The 13512-nt window shown below is 40.9% G+C and overlaps 1 protein-coding gene across 1 annotated transcript; it reads left to right on the forward strand.

Annotated features, from left to right (window-relative positions):
* Nucleotides 1-1561: 1561 nt before the first annotated feature.
* On the forward strand, nt 1562-7606 carry LOC109480068 (homeobox protein EMX1-like). The gene is made up of 3 exons (XM_019782217.1): nt 1562-2116; nt 3018-3202; nt 6949-7606. Exons 1-3 carry the CDS (start codon nt 1690-1692, stop codon nt 7168-7170), a joined length of 834 nt encoding a protein of 277 aa, XP_019637776.1. The 5' UTR covers nt 1562-1689; the 3' UTR covers nt 7171-7606.
* The last annotated feature ends 5906 nt before the right edge of the window (nt 7607-13512 follow it).

Raw genomic sequence — 13512 nt, forward strand, 5'->3', positions numbered from 1 at the left:
TGTCATCACTTCGCACAGTTAACAAAACATTGATTGGAGATCGGTTAGATACTGCAGTATTTTATGTATGTCGCATAGCCGCATGTCCCTTTTCTTTTAATTCGATAATTTTACAATTTTCAGTTGGACCAATGAAAATATCTAGATATCCATTGCACCATTTTGTCGCTCCCATACTTCCTAACGTATTCTCCTGTTCGCTAAAGTATTACAATCACTCCATCATGTACAGCAACAGTATAACAGCATTAGAATGAGACATATTTTCTTTATACGGCTTGATTTGGTTGTTTTGTAGAAAAACGTCAATTTTAACAGCAAATATCACTTCTAGATGTCATGAGTTACTTCAGTTGTATGAAAAGAAAAGGAAGTCCTATTTTTTCATAACCTTCCAACATTATCATGCGGGTAATTGTGAGCAGGTTTGACCTAAAATGGTCTGTCTGTGTGTGAACTGTGACACACAAACACCTCTTATCACTGTCCTCCTCTGAAACGGATACGTCCCTCTGAGACTAACCTCTCCGACACTCTGAAAACTAAGAAAACCTTACAGACAAAAAAACGTCCCTCATAAAAAAGGCTTTCAATGTGGTTTACGTCTCAGTTCTGGGTGCGTTACGACCCTGTGTGTGAGGGAAGCCCGTTACACCTGACCTTGAGGCACTGTCCGCCATGTTTGTTTATGTTTTCAGTGTGGTTATCAGATCTTGTCTGAAGTTACCTGCACCTGAAAGCTGTCAGCGCCTCGTTATGGGCTCTCCCAGTCGCTTCAAAGATGGCCGCCAATTGACCCCCATCCAACCTATCATTGCCACATTAGAGCGTGAAATGGGGGGCGTTTCCACACACACACCGGCGGGTGTTTCTTTAGCGTAGCATATATACTTCCGCTAGACTGAAAGATAGCTAAAACAGCGGCGTTGCTTGTTAAGAAAGTAAACCGAGACTGATCGCTTGCCCAGGCGTTTCTGAGAGTGATATTTTTGCCCTAAATCACAAGTCCCTGATGATGAAAAATGGTCTACCCCTGCGTGAATAGGATGGCAATTAGCCAATGAGGAACACTGCGACATTTGGGCTTCACAATGTTACAAGCAGGCGTCATTTGCATACTAGTAGTACCCGGGGCTTAATAGGTGAAGAAGTGTACGTGTGCGCTCGAAAACTACCTTTTTAATCGGACGTTAGATCGTTGTAGTAACGCCGCAACGGTGGTTTGAGAACGCCGCCACAACGTTCGGAAACGCTCTGGTGGACTGTATTTGTGACGCCGGCTGAGGTAGGTTAGTCCACTGTTACGTCGTGGGGCAATACGTACGTATCAAGAGGTCAGGATCCCTACTGTTAAAAACCAGTCCCTACGGCAGTTTACAAATTTAACCATACTACCGCAAAGCTGGATGTCTAACACAAGGGGCAACTGGACTTTAAAGTGGTGTAAGTAAGCCCTCAGACGCCAAGGGTGGCGACCAACTGCTTTACCTACTACGCCGAGAAACGAGATTCTATGACGCTCTAGAAAGAGGCCTGTGGATCGTCCGGAACAGAGGCCTCTTGACGCAGACGTGTAAGACAAGGACGACAATATCGTCAGCAGAATATCCTGAAGAGCTGTACACTTGTACAGGTGTTGTTGTGGAGGTTTCAAAGACTGAGTAGCGCCAGCGTACGTCGGAACCAAAAATGATGGCGGTGCTCCAGCCCAAGTCTAGCTTCAGTATAGAGTCACTGGTGTCCAAAGACCACCTCGCACGAGACGGCCCGCCTCGGACACTACCTCATCCCCCTCAGCTCCTGGAGTTGAGTAGACTCTGTAGAACGACAGCGGCCACAACCATAGACTCGGGGATACCCCACGTCCCGTACACGCAAGGCGGGATCCCGGTGTCGATACCGAGCTTAGGGAGTCTGTGTGCCGGGCCCAGACCGGTGTCGGTCCCGCATTACATGACGTACAGCGCCGGGCCTGCCATGGTGCCACCGGGGCTGTTGTCGGGCGCGTCCCCGGCCGTCCCCCACCAGTCGCCGGTGTCGCCGCCGTACCAGAGCCACCTCCCGTACAACCCCTGGATGTTGAGCGGACACCCGCCGTACGGACACAGGTTACAAGGTGAGACCACGAGAACAGACGTAGAAATATCCTTCTTCAAAGGACTGAGTTTTTTTATCAAAATGTTTAAAGGAGGCCTTAACGTAAGTCCACATTAACTTCCGTATCAGCAAACACTTTAAAACACACAATAAGTAGAAAGAACAAACGTATCAGAAAGCGATATACACTTATATCATTAATTGAAATGTATAAGAAGAATATGTGAAACTAAGCTGTGAAACTAAATGGCTATGTTCAAATATGTTACGACAAGAACTTAATTGATACAAGCCGTTCATATATTAGCATATCAAAATATCGAATTAAAAATTTTCTGGCATTAACAAGGTGTATCTTAATGTTCAAACTCTATGATTCGTGCCTAAAACGCTGTCATCAAAGATTGCTGCTTACATCAAAGACTAGTACTAGGTACATGGCATATTCAACCCTAGACATGCCATATGGATCCTTTAAATTATAAAGTTTAGAGTAGACTTTAGTCTCTATACGTTGCAGGTCAGTTACTTTGATTCTTCTTCTAACTCTATACGGATAGACGGATATATAGAAATTGAACATAACAGGGCGACGATAAACTATATTCTAAATTCTGTTTCAATTTTGCTTCACCCGCCTTTGTACTGTACAGATGTCAGTGAAGTTGACTACATCTTCGCGCATCACTTTTAATTATGAAAAACCTTGTTATTATACTTGTGGATACGTTTATGAGGGTAACTAATCCAGGAATATAGTACCATTTCGTACCTCGATGTCGCCTTGGTAACAAACCACGTGTGGCAATAGTACTCCTTTCTGATGTTTTGAGGAGACAGGCAGACAGCTCCTTCGCTTTTTGCGTCCTTTGAAGTCCTTGAATTAGAATCTAATATTTACCTCCTACCTCCACGAACAGGTCCAGATATCGGTAACGGATCGCTTATCCATCTACAAAATCCGTTCCGGAAACCGAAGAGAATTCGGACGGCGTTCACCCCGTCACAGCTGCTCCGGTTAGAACACGCCTTCGAGAAGAACCACTACGTAGTCGGGCAGGAGAGGAAGCACCTAGCGCAGTCTCTCAGTCTCACAGAAACACAGGTGGGTTTTAGACTGTCTCACAGAAACACAGGTGGGATTTAAACAGTCTCACAGAAACACAAGTGGGTTTTAGACAGTCTCACAGAAACACAGGTGGGTTTTAGACAGTCTCTCAGTCTCACAGAAACACAGGTGGGTTTTAGACTGTCTCATAGAAACACAGGTGGGTTTTAGACTGTCTCACAGAAACACAGGTGGGTTTTTGACTGTCTCACAGAAACACAGGTGGGTTTTAGACTGTCTCACAGAAACACAGGTGGGTTTTAGACAGTCTCACAGAAACACAGGTGGGTTTTAAACTGTCTCACAGGAACACAGGTGGGATTTAGACTGTCTCACAGAAACACAGGTGGGTTTCAGACAGTATCACAGAAACACAGGTGGGTTTTAGACAGTCTCACAGGAACACAGGTGGGTTTTAGACAGTCTCACAGAAACACAGGTGGGTTTTAGTCTCACAGAAACACAGGTGGGTTTTAGGGAGTCTCACAGAAACACAGGTAGGTTTTAGACAATCTCACAGAAACAGGTGGGTTTTAGATTGTCTCACAGAAACACAGGTGGGTTTTAGATTGTCTCACAGAAACACAGGGTTCAGAGAGTCTCACAGAAACAGAGGTGGGTTTTAGACTGTCTCACATAAACACAGGTGGGTTTTAGACAGTTTCACATAAACACAGGTGGGCTTTAGACTGTCTCACATAAACACAGGTGGGTTTTAGACAGTTTCACAGAAACACAGGTGGGTTTTAGACTGTCTCACAGAAACACAGGTGGGTTTTTGACTGTCTCACAGAAACACAGGTGGGTTTTAGACTGTCTCACAGAAACACAGGTAGGTTTCTGACAGTCTCATAGACAGTCTCAGAGAAACACAGGTGGGTTTTAGACAGTCTACAAGAAAAAGAGATGGGTTTTACACCCACAAAATCTCACGGAAAAACACGTGGAGCTTAGACTGTATATCATCTTCCTATAGAAAAAGGTGTGTTCTCTTCTTACTTGCAATAGGGCTTTTCAAAGCATCGGATAAAATTATATAATACAGCTAGTAAACGCATTGTTCATTGTAGAAATATCCATCATTTTACCGCCGTTTGAAGAAATGGCTTCAGATTAACAGAGTCAAGAAAGTGCTATGACAATTTGGAAGAGAAACAAGGAAGGGGGAAGTCATGTATCATTAGCTGGCGAATTTTTTCCATACCATCGTTTGTCATACAAGTCTCGTTATCCTCGTCAGTTGAGAGTTCATCTAGAAATCTTACGTAATTTGCGACTGTGAAATCTTCCCATTCTTACGCCAGTCATTAGAAGTGGCACATTTGCCAAGTTGAATGTAAAAACCCACCTAAATCGCGTGTGGGCATTACTTAATGAGGCAATTTTCTTGTCTTGCGCTGAATGCAGCAGACAATATCACGAGGTCCATCTGGATATAGTGGCTCCGTGGCTAACAGTTTTATCTGTACTACCAGAAGTGGTTTAAAACCATAATAGCCTTACGTGTCTGGCTGGACTATGCTGCGGTTGGGCAAGAATTTTAAGCCCCATTCCTTCGCTCAAATGAGGGGAAATAGAAAACACTTGGGTTCAACGTGATACTTTTGTGAGCTTTCGAACCGATATCGCATTTCAAAAACAACCAAACAATCAATACAAAACATTGTGTATATTTGATATTGTAATCTGACTAAGAAAACACATTAAATTGTTCGTAGCGATATACAAGAAAGGTCAGCAAGTCCACCGTATGTATACTCGTTGCTTTCAACGCTCGGGGGTAACTTCACTTCTACCCGAGACAAGAGGCACTGTGTATACGCTGAGTGGAGGGTAACTTATGCTGGATATACCTTCAATCTAACTGCGTGAATTCAACATAAACGTTAAGAAAGTTGGAAAACTTTAATGTAACATCAAGTAATACATTGATCAACAACTAATTTTCTGCATTATAGTACGTTGAAATGTCAATATTCAACTTACGTTGAAATCAAGATTCAACTTGAATTCGAACTGAGGTACAACCAAGTTCGATGATAAAGAGATATGTAGACATGCCTCGTGCTCTGTAGTGCATTGCACGATTTGACTGTTTTGTTTTTTCCTGACAAAAATGTCGGTAGATTTATGTTTTAAAGCTATTTGCTACTTGAAATACTGCTGTCTTATTTTGTTGTACTTAACTTTTCCTCTTGGAAAAAATACCTCCCCCTCGAACCGTCACATATAACGTGGGTGGTCTTGTAACTCATATACAGCATATTGCATAGATAATTTTGCAATTTTTACCCACAATTGGTTTTCTACAAAGTAGGATTGACTGTGTCTCTCTGCTTCGAGTTGACCGTCCATTTTTGATGGCACCCTGTCATGCCCAATTATATACCAGCGTGCACTTTTCAACTGACGAAAACGGAAAGCAAAATTTACGGCATTGCCAAATTCTACTTCTCATCAAAATGTGTAGACAGTTTAATATATGCAATCTGATTTTCCTAAACTGTTAAAAGGCATTTGACATATGTTCGGTCAGTAATACTCGCTGACGGCCACCCTCCCCTCCCCCTTTGTGCATTGATATATGAGATATGGCCGTAGTCCAACGCTGAACGTTTTCTTTGTGTCACTGACATATTATCTTCGATCCTTATCTCTCTCCAAAACATATAGCACGGTTTGACAGCCCCTCGTATTTCAACTGGCACAACGATGTAGTATATCACACGGCCTTGTGTGGCCAATGCTTTTCCTACCCTACACAGTAAAAGCCATTAGAAACGTGCATTAACTATTGTGTGGTGGCACAATCGTCTATTTTGTGTTGCCCTCCCTCAGCTTTTTTTCTTTGTTTCAAGCACTAAGGACTGTTAACAGAAAACCTGGTTTAGACATACACCTTTTTCGTCAGGTAGTTTGGGCATGGAGGCATAATAAAAATGACCAGCGTTTACGATCGCTCGTCAGGCCACATTAAGATGGCTTCAGTGGTCACAAAATATCTGGCCACCAAGGTCACACAATTGTACAGACATTTAACAAAATTATGTGGTCTATACGTTTATTTCACAATGTATGCTATTCAACATTTCATCGATTGTTACGCCCTGTATGTATAGTATTTTTTCGCTAGTCCGTCAAAACAGTTAGAATACTATATACTAGCAGAAAGGTCATACGATCTTCGTTGTTTTCCAATATGTTAAACTCGTATTGTTATAGTTACGTACGTGTCCAATGGGCTAGAAATTTTGAACTATTCTAAAACATGTACGTGTATATGTTTTTGTAGAATAAACGCTACAATGTACATAAGTTGATGTCTATACATAGCAAGATTTTCTATGACTGTCAAAGAGATCTTTAGAATTAGATATTTAGTGGCAGAATCGCCCTGAACGTCAGCTTTGATGGCAGATATTCAAAGAATGTACTTAGTACAGAATCCTTAATAATACTTAGTGTTTTATCTCTATATACAAAACACGTACAGCAAGATCATGTCTTCACGTATAAGTGCGATCGTTTTGAGTAACTGTTGAGTTGGTTCCAAATCAATTTACATGTTTCGAAATGTTTTGATTTAGCAATATGTTTAGCAAGTGTCACAAACTATCTTATAAGATATTTGTGTTCTGTGTACACTGCATAGATATGTATTTATTAAAGGTATTTTGCATAATGTTAAGTAGATTATCTTTGGACTAAAGAGGTCTTTTCTACCCTCTCACCAACTCGTACAGGTCAAGGTGTGGTTCCAAAACAGGAGGACGAAACACAAGCGGGAACAACAGGGGGACGATTCGGGGAGAGACTCTCCCACCAAACACAGAGGCGCACACCACATCAACCGGTGGAGACAGGCCACTCAGCAGCTTACAGCTACGGCGGAACACGCCACAGCACCCGACGGACACGAAGAGACGAAAAGTACGAGCAGTAACAGCGACGCTGGGTCTAGATAATAGACTCTTCCTGACTGACTTGACTGACTGATTCGGTTTCATGGTCGAAAGAAGAAGGGACAAGCAAAAGTAGCTGAAAATGACTTGAACGAAAGAAAATCAGAACAGACGCCGTGCTGCTTTCAACCGTAGAATTGACGAGTTTTCCCGCCAAGATTGTGGAGCTGAGAGAAACTTGTAGTGTCGTCTGACAGAGTCGCGAAGAAAATAAACTCTCAGTAGAAATGTATACTGGCGGAAAGGGTTCACAGAGTATGAAAAGACGACGACTGAGTCGGGTTGACCCTCCATTCTATACGATATCTTCCGACTGAAAACACCACAAAAGGAGGCTAAAGTAATGGCATTTTTCGTGCTACTGACTGAAGCACGAATGGTACGGGACCAAGAGCACAGGACTGATAATTCTAATACCACGATTCTTTCTTTTTGTACAAATATGCATATGTCTGTGAAAATGGTGAGGGACTACTAGAATATGGTGCCGTTGTGGTATACGAAGTCTACGAAGAACAAACTTCGACGGTTTCAATGCCTGAAAGACGTTGTGTTTACCGTATGCATATGTAAAACGTGGAGGTGGACATTCACCAGGTAAACAATGTTTTTCTGTAGACAACGAGTGGCTCTGGTCGGTATCAAGCGATTTCACGTGTGTATGTGGAAGCATTTAAAGGACACCATGTGCCTTTAGTTTTTCACAACCAAGCAAATTTCAGACAAAAATGCATCCAAACATATTTCTATAGTGAAATATTGTACAGTTGACACCACATGTACCAAGTTAATTTCACCACACTCTAGCTCTTACCACTAAACACAAGCCGCTATCGTTACCATTTAACTGTGATGCTCTTTATGTACAGTTGTTTCTTTTGTATAAGCTGAACAAATAAAACAATGAATTTTCTTCGAAACAACATTTGGTTTCAAGGGATTGCTTCTAAATTGTGCAAATTTTGCTATGGTTATGACACGTTCCTGTGCATTTTACTACATATATACATGTAAATAAAATGTCACGTGTTTTTAAAGCGTCCTCTCAAAAAAAGAAGGCATTTTTGTGACTTCATGTTGTGTGACTGTTTAGGGAAACTTTTTCGCTACCATTTCCTGAAAACATAAAGAACGTGCAGCACTTTATGTCAGAAATGGTGGCTCTATGAGCTGACAACAACTTGTGTCGGCCATGTTTTTTCAGACGACGTTTTTTTGACACAGATGAAACTGACAACTTTGCCGTTCATGTTCATGTCAGGCGGCTGTTCAACTACACAGTTTCCCATTCAGGCTTTCTCTATACGTGTCACTCGTACTCAGCCATAACGCGACCTGACAAAATAATAAGCCGGACAAATCTTCCACCCTCCCAGGTACAGGTTGCTCCCGCCGTGCGTTAGCAGTCAGCCTGTCACACCGTGTTTCCGTCAAGGGGACGCTATCATCACGGTTGACAGATGTCGCCGTTTATACCGCCCGGTTAGATCATCAAATTATACCCCAGCGATGTTGGAACTAGAAAAGATGTCCATGTGACTCAACTTGGTCCCCAACTGTGCGGAAGACAAAGCTATAGTTGTGTTATGGCAGGGGGTGACCTCCAGAGGTCACGAGCAAACTTGGCGAACCAGGTGTCTGATATCGTAAACGCTGTGCAGCAAAACAATTACCACCAATTAAATCATATCTTATTATAACATGCCCCCATATGGACAGCACTGTCGCTGATTCAAACATTGGCAACGAAAAAAATCAATCGACCACACTTGACTGAACTTTCCTTACAGAATAGAGAACAGTTGGCAGCAACAAAGGTGATTTGAATCAGATTTTAAATGTAGATAAGTTGTAGTACACATTGTAACATGTCAACATTGACGAAACACAGACATCCCTAGCTGTTTACTCTTGTGTGTTATTAGAAGCTTAGTTTTAACTACCCTTAACTACGTTAAATCCTTCAAAGATAAAACAGATAGTGATATATCCTAGTTATGTTTGACTGATATCACAGTGAGTCAAAGTTATCTATGGTTATGCTTAGGTGAAAGGATAAAAAGTGTGCAGGTCTTCGAAAATTTGTTTTTATAAATGTTAAACAACATGATCAAATGATGTTATAGCATAACAAAATGCACTGTTCTTTGTGTAGGTGTATTTTTCCGACTATCTCTTCACTAACTCTAACATATAAAACCCAACACACAAAATGACCATGATAATATTTACCATTTTAGCCAAGACCGCAGTCGCAAATTGTTGTTTTGGCATCATGATATTTACGTATATTAGAAAAAAAAAAGATTAGTACAAAGCAACCAAACACACATGTACACTGAGAATAACTTACAACTTGAATGACTGAAATACCATCGAAATTCTAAAAGAAATGTTGTTTTTTTCTTAGATGTATCATGAAGCGTATCTTGGCAACCGTTTCCGATGACATTTCGATGCTCGAAGCGTAGGTCCCCCGCCACGTCAGATAAATAAACGTAGCGGGGTCGCGGTCTCTGCAAATGGGAATTAAATGGACCGTCTTTGTCTCTAAGGAGGGTTTATTGTGTTCAGTACGAGAACCAGATTGCGGAGCGCCGCCGCCCAGGCACGTTCGAGCGGGACATGATATTCGTGAGGCCGGCGCGATGGGCTGAGAGCAGCCGCCAAGCGATAAGTCTGGCTCCTGACACTCCTAACAACAAGTCATGTCGGGTTTGGGAACAAAACAACATCAGCACTCGAGTACAACCAACCCATCTCCTTCGTGTATATTTACGATACTTGAGAGTTTAGTCTAAAAATACAACCAAAATTCGACAAAACACTTAAATGTAAAATGAAGTAAATTTGAATTTCTACTAGCAGGTTTGCGAAAGCAAAATGCGTTTTGAATGATTTTTTATGTGACACATTGGCACAATGATAGAAGAGTACTTTTTATATAGCTTGTATTTATCTAGCAATATTTAGAAAATTTAAGACACCGAACTGAGATTCGAGCTGTCTTCAAAGTATAAGAAAATATTTGCCTTCTTGAAATGATTTATCTTAACGCTTAAGTATCAAATGAATAAAAAGAAAATAACACTGTTAATCGCTGTGTTTGGTGAATGGTCTGTAATCTTATGCAAATACATTAAGCACTTCAAACCGTTTAAATCTAAATGAGGGGTTTGCAGACAGTCATTACAGAAGGTAAAATATTGCCCATTGTTGTTCGTACGTTAACGAAGACCTCCCTTGCGATTAATCTGAGTTCACTTTGTGGCTTCTTCAGACGTAGAAAAAATGTCGGGTATTTTGTACTTTTAGTCTAGACAAAGGCTTTCTAAGTTCTTTTTTTAGTAATTAACCAAGACACCGAACAACAGTTACTTAGAATTGACAGGGAGAACACGCAATGTGTTTTGTATATTGAACACGGAACAGCTCGTCAACAAGACATATATGTACATGACGTCTTCAACATTTTATTACAAAGAAATTAAAGACATTTCAAGTATGTTGTACAATAACTGGACTGTATTTCTGGATACAGACAGTATGTAGTTTTGAATCTAGCTTCGCTGTCAGATTAAATTGATGATACTGCTTCTCAAACCTCTATTTTTCACATTTTTCTTCTTTCAATTGGCCTTATGAATTATCAATAGCTTCGACAGTATCCAAAAGCGACCAGCTATAACTCAGGGGTTACTTGTCGATGCAATTATTCATAAACTTGAGCTTGGAGTGCATAGCGGTATGGTATTCTAGGCAGCGGGTTGATGAAGGTTTGTTCTTCGGGTTCAACTCTTTCTTTCCCCGAGGAAGTTCGTCAGTTATGCCGGTAGAATTTTGCTTTCTCGTGCTTCTAGATCGAATGATAGACTTCCACTTGCAAAAACTATTTCAACCTGCATTTTTCCTGTTGTCAACAAAATCAACCATTGAAAACTCTTGTGCCTTTACGTGACGAGGATGCCATGTTAGATCGACAAGCACATGTTTTAACCCGTGATATCGTCATGCCATCTACACACAAAATCATGCAGACGAAGAAACTCATACATGATGTGTCGAAAGCTTTTGATAACAATGACAGGTGACAAGTGACAAGTGATGGGTTTCATTCAGCTACAGTACATTGCATCGCCGTTCCTATATACAATACATACACACCCTAGCAAAGTAACTACCCTTTAATTCAAATTCATATTGCATACCAAATCGGGGAAAATTAAAGTAGAACAACTCTGACAATGGAAAGACAACATCTTTCTGCGAAGTTGTGTTGCCATGCTCTCCGTATCGGGTGTGCCATCTTTGTTGTGTTCTGACCAGAAGAATGACATGCCTTTTCCGATTGATCAGATAAGCCATGCTCTTCCTTTGTTCAGTCCGTGATCAGGCGACATTGAAGCACCAATTTGCCCCTATTACTTGATAGCTTTGATCACGTCTTTTGGAAGAACACCGAAGAGATCAAACTGGAGATATGCAAATTTACGAGACATATGGGCAGCTAATTGTGTTACTAACTTTTATACCGAGATACTATGTCCTTCATGGTAATACAACGTTTCAGATATACATATTGTGTTGTATGTTGTAAGGATATTTTTGTCATAGGCAGCCCAAAAGGTATAGATTAACTGAATGTCAAAGGCCGAGTCAAAAGTTAATGCACTGCACTTGTGCTGGTATCATAGAGAATGTTTCAGACTTCACATTTCTCACGTTGGACAGGACGCCATTGTTGGGACCGTGGCGTAACAAATCGCCATCCTGCCACAGAGAGCACATTTCACAATCAACTTCGCGCAATTTGTCTGATTCTGTGTTTTTAGCGTTTTAAACGTCCCGCGAATGGTTCTGAGTAACGTTTTGGGCATGTACATTTCTGTAGCGAATATTTGAACAATCGCAAGAATTTTCTTCACATTTTTACAGCGAAAAGGGCAGGTTAAATGTAACAGAAGTGTACAAATAGTATAAATTATGAGTGCACGCTCTGGTTGCACATTTGTTATGACAGAATAATTAGTTCCCGGCGGCGTGCCCCCCGGCTCAGATGACCCTTAGATAAGAGAGGTTTCACAGGTGTTCGTGTTAGCCCAGGGAACAGTAACATGTCCTGACGGGCGCGCGCTGATATATGGCTCCCGTGGCGGAGGTCGGTCCCGACCGATTTACCCCCGTCTCCCCGCTCGACCTTTTCCTTTTGCTCGGCGTGTTTTAATTGGCACGGGGAGAGGATTTAACTTTGGAATCCAAAAACAAAACAGGCAGTCTGCTGCATACCACTAAACGCTATTGTTTGCTTAGATTTGTTTGTTTGTTGCTCTTGTAGATATAGCTTCACACTAGTGTGTACATGTACATGTATTCTGAAGCTTTTGATGAGTAAGATATGGACTATATCTCTAGCAAGTGTAACACCGGTTACCACTCAATGTTTTGATTTTCTACCGTCGATACTTCTATCCACCAAGAGTTGTATGTTAGATGCAGGTCCAAATGATGTTTTGATAGGTATTCAATTAAAAAGGATCGGTAGAGAATTGAATAAAAGATATGGTATACATCTATACTGGCCAAATTATGCATTGCATCCTACGAACACATTTCAACTCCTTGTCATAATACCAAAAGCATACATATATAACACATATTCTATCTCCAAAACATTACATACATAAGTGTATATACTAACGCATTGTTTACGTTCAAATCAACCTTTATATCAACATGAATGAAATATATATTCATAGTCTAATTAGTTAAATGACGAGAGGCCATGTCATTACAATGTAGGATGCGTACAAGCTAAAATTGAAAGTTTACCAAAGCTAGCTAGCTTAAGAGACAGTCCTGAAATATTTTCATTTGATCATAGGATACATATTGATACAACAAAAAAATACAGGGACTTTTGTATGGTCTTCTACAACTTAAGATCTAACAAAGCTAAATACATGTGTGGATAACGTCATCTTACGTACAGAGTATATGTATGATGTAACAATAAAGGTTTAACTATTATCTAACATGTGGTCTCTAAGGTCGAAACATTCTTTAATGTATGAAGGAAGAATAATCAAAACAGAGACAAAACGTCTGTTGTGTGAAATCCACTGTCCATCAAGTGTAATTGACACTGAGGTCTTTTCACGATAATTGCTAGTTTCGCGGGGAGTACTTTGTATAATTATAGCTTACATGCATATTTTGGGGGTATTTAGAAATATTTACAGCGTATTGGGATTAGTAATTGATATGATAAGCTATGGTATCTGGTATGGATGGTTTATAAACAGTGGCTGGGCCAAATCAATATGTTATCACTCTGGCGACTGATTC

The sequence above is a fragment of the Branchiostoma belcheri genome, unplaced genomic scaffold, assembly GCF_001625305.1.
Source record: "Branchiostoma belcheri isolate BF01 breed outbred unplaced genomic scaffold, Haploidv18h27 scaffold5, whole genome shotgun sequence".
NCBI classification, from domain to species: Eukaryota; Metazoa; Chordata; class Leptocardii; order Amphioxiformes; family Branchiostomatidae; genus Branchiostoma; species Branchiostoma belcheri.

What these genes read in the sequence shown, in the direction of transcription:
- LOC109480068 (XM_019782217.1), top strand. Translation starts at nt 1,690, where the DNA reads ATGATGGCGGTGCTCCAGCCCAAGTCTAGCTTCAGTATAGAGTCACTG. An exon ending in GTACGGACACAGGTTACAAG is followed by an intron (nt 2,117 to 3,017) that starts GTGAGACCACGA and finishes CTCCACGAACAG; the next exon opens with GTCCAGATATCGGTAACGGA. An exon ending in TCAGTCTCACAGAAACACAG is followed by an intron (nt 3,203 to 6,948) that starts GTGGGTTTTAGA and finishes CAACTCGTACAG; the next exon opens with GTCAAGGTGTGGTTCCAAAA.